Source organism: Rhagoletis zephyria, unplaced genomic scaffold, assembly GCF_001687245.7.
Source record: "Rhagoletis zephyria isolate East Lansing unplaced genomic scaffold, Rhagoletis_zephyria_1.1 Rzeph_scaffold_45517, whole genome shotgun sequence".
Lineage (NCBI taxonomy): Eukaryota > Metazoa > Arthropoda > Insecta > Diptera > Tephritidae > Rhagoletis > Rhagoletis zephyria.
Window position 1 is genome coordinate 516 of NW_016202572.1, and position 1,512 is coordinate 2,027.

The following is a 1,512-nucleotide window of genomic DNA, read 5'->3' on the forward strand; positions in this document are numbered from 1 at the left end:
CAGTTCTGGGACAGTTCAACGTCTTTGGCGTCTCGTAGCTGTCTTCGCGTCCAGCTGCAAGTGCTCATGGACTGCACCGGTTTTCCGGCTCAGCGCATCACCTGCTGCCACCACGGGCAGCAAGTGCCCGCTGAAAAGCTACTTGAAGAAGAGTAAGGCTTAAAGTACGGGGTAAAAAGTGTGTCGGCTGATTATTGTGATTGGTTTTGACTGCTAATTGCTAATTGCTTTGCAAATTGAAAAAACTGGTACTTAAAATGAGAAGACTTTTCCTACGCCACCAGATAGTGTGTACAGTGTACAGCAGCAGTACACAGCGGGGTAGAAATGAACATTTAATGGCCTATCTCCAGTGGACGGCAACATTCGATGGTGATGATGACCGTGGTGGTGGTGGTGATCATCAGGCAATCAGACAGCATACTCCGGAGTCGTCCTCCTGTCCCTCCTCCTCCTCACCATTACCACCACCACCGGAGGAGTCCCTGTTCTCTTGCTGCGGTTTTGGCTTCTTCTTTCGAGCGCTGCTGCTCTTTTTGCCACCTTTGGCTTTCGCTTTGGACTTGCCGCCACCACCACTTTGCTTGGCCTTTGTCTTCGTCTTCGTCTTGGTCCTGCTAGTCTTCGCCTTGGCCTTGCTCTTCTGCCCACCAGCCCCAGCGACCTTGGACGCCTGCTGAGGCTGCTGCTGAGGTTGCTGAGGTTGTTTTGGAGTTGAAGCCGATGCAGCAGCAGCAGCAGCGTCTTGCTTGGCCACCGCCTCCACCAGGACCGTCGGTGCGTCTGAAGGAAGTCGCTGATCACGCTGGGCTTTAGTCTTGCTCTGTGCTTTGGTGCTGTTCTTTGGCTGGTGTTTCATTTGCAGTTTGGCCTGCTTTGTCTGCTGATGCTTTGTTCCGCCCTTCACCTTTGGAGGCGTCGGCTCGGCGCAGAAAATGTGCGAGTAGTCTTGCGGTGCTGGTGAAGGTGAAGATGAAGTTTTTTCAATGTAAGAAATTCCAAAAGTAAACAAAGTCCTCACACTTACCGATGAGAGCAGTGGGCGCCTCTGATTCGGTGCCAGCGGCGGCCAGAGAGTCCGTCTGATTACCTCCTCTTCCTCCTCCTCCTTTGACCACCTTGGCCGACTCCTTTCCTCCCTTGCCCTTGGCGGCGTACAGGTGCTGGTAATCTGGGTGAAGAAAAGCCATTTAGAAAACTCATATTATGATGATGGACATCAGAGCATTTCTATTTACCATCAGGGGCGATAAGGGCCGTCGGCGCCGAAGAGTCAAATCCCTGGGCTCGGCTGTTGGTGTTGTTGGCGGCGGCGGCAACCACCACCTTCTTCTTCTTCTGTTTAGTCGATTTCGGCGGTGGTGGTGCCACGATCGCCACGTCATCACTGCCACCGGCCATCAACACTGTTGGATCGTCAGAGTGGAACTCCTTTACCGGCGTTTGAGAGGCTGTGACTGCTGGGACCGTCTTGATCGTCTGCTTCGGAGGGTGTTTACCGCCACCTGCAGT

At 53.4% G+C, this 1,512-nt stretch overlaps 1 protein-coding gene across 1 annotated transcript; it reads right to left on the reverse strand.

Moving 5' to 3' along the window:
- Positions 1-424: 424 nt before the first annotated feature.
- LOC108355413 (uncharacterized) lies at positions 425-1,505 on the reverse strand (the record flags this gene model as incomplete). Its single annotated transcript, XM_017606575.1, has 3 exons — positions 425-957; positions 1,028-1,171; positions 1,239-1,505. Coding segments are annotated over 3 exons (944 nt in total), but the record flags the coding sequence as incomplete, so codon positions are not given.
- Between the last annotated feature and the right edge of the window lie 7 nt (positions 1,506-1,512).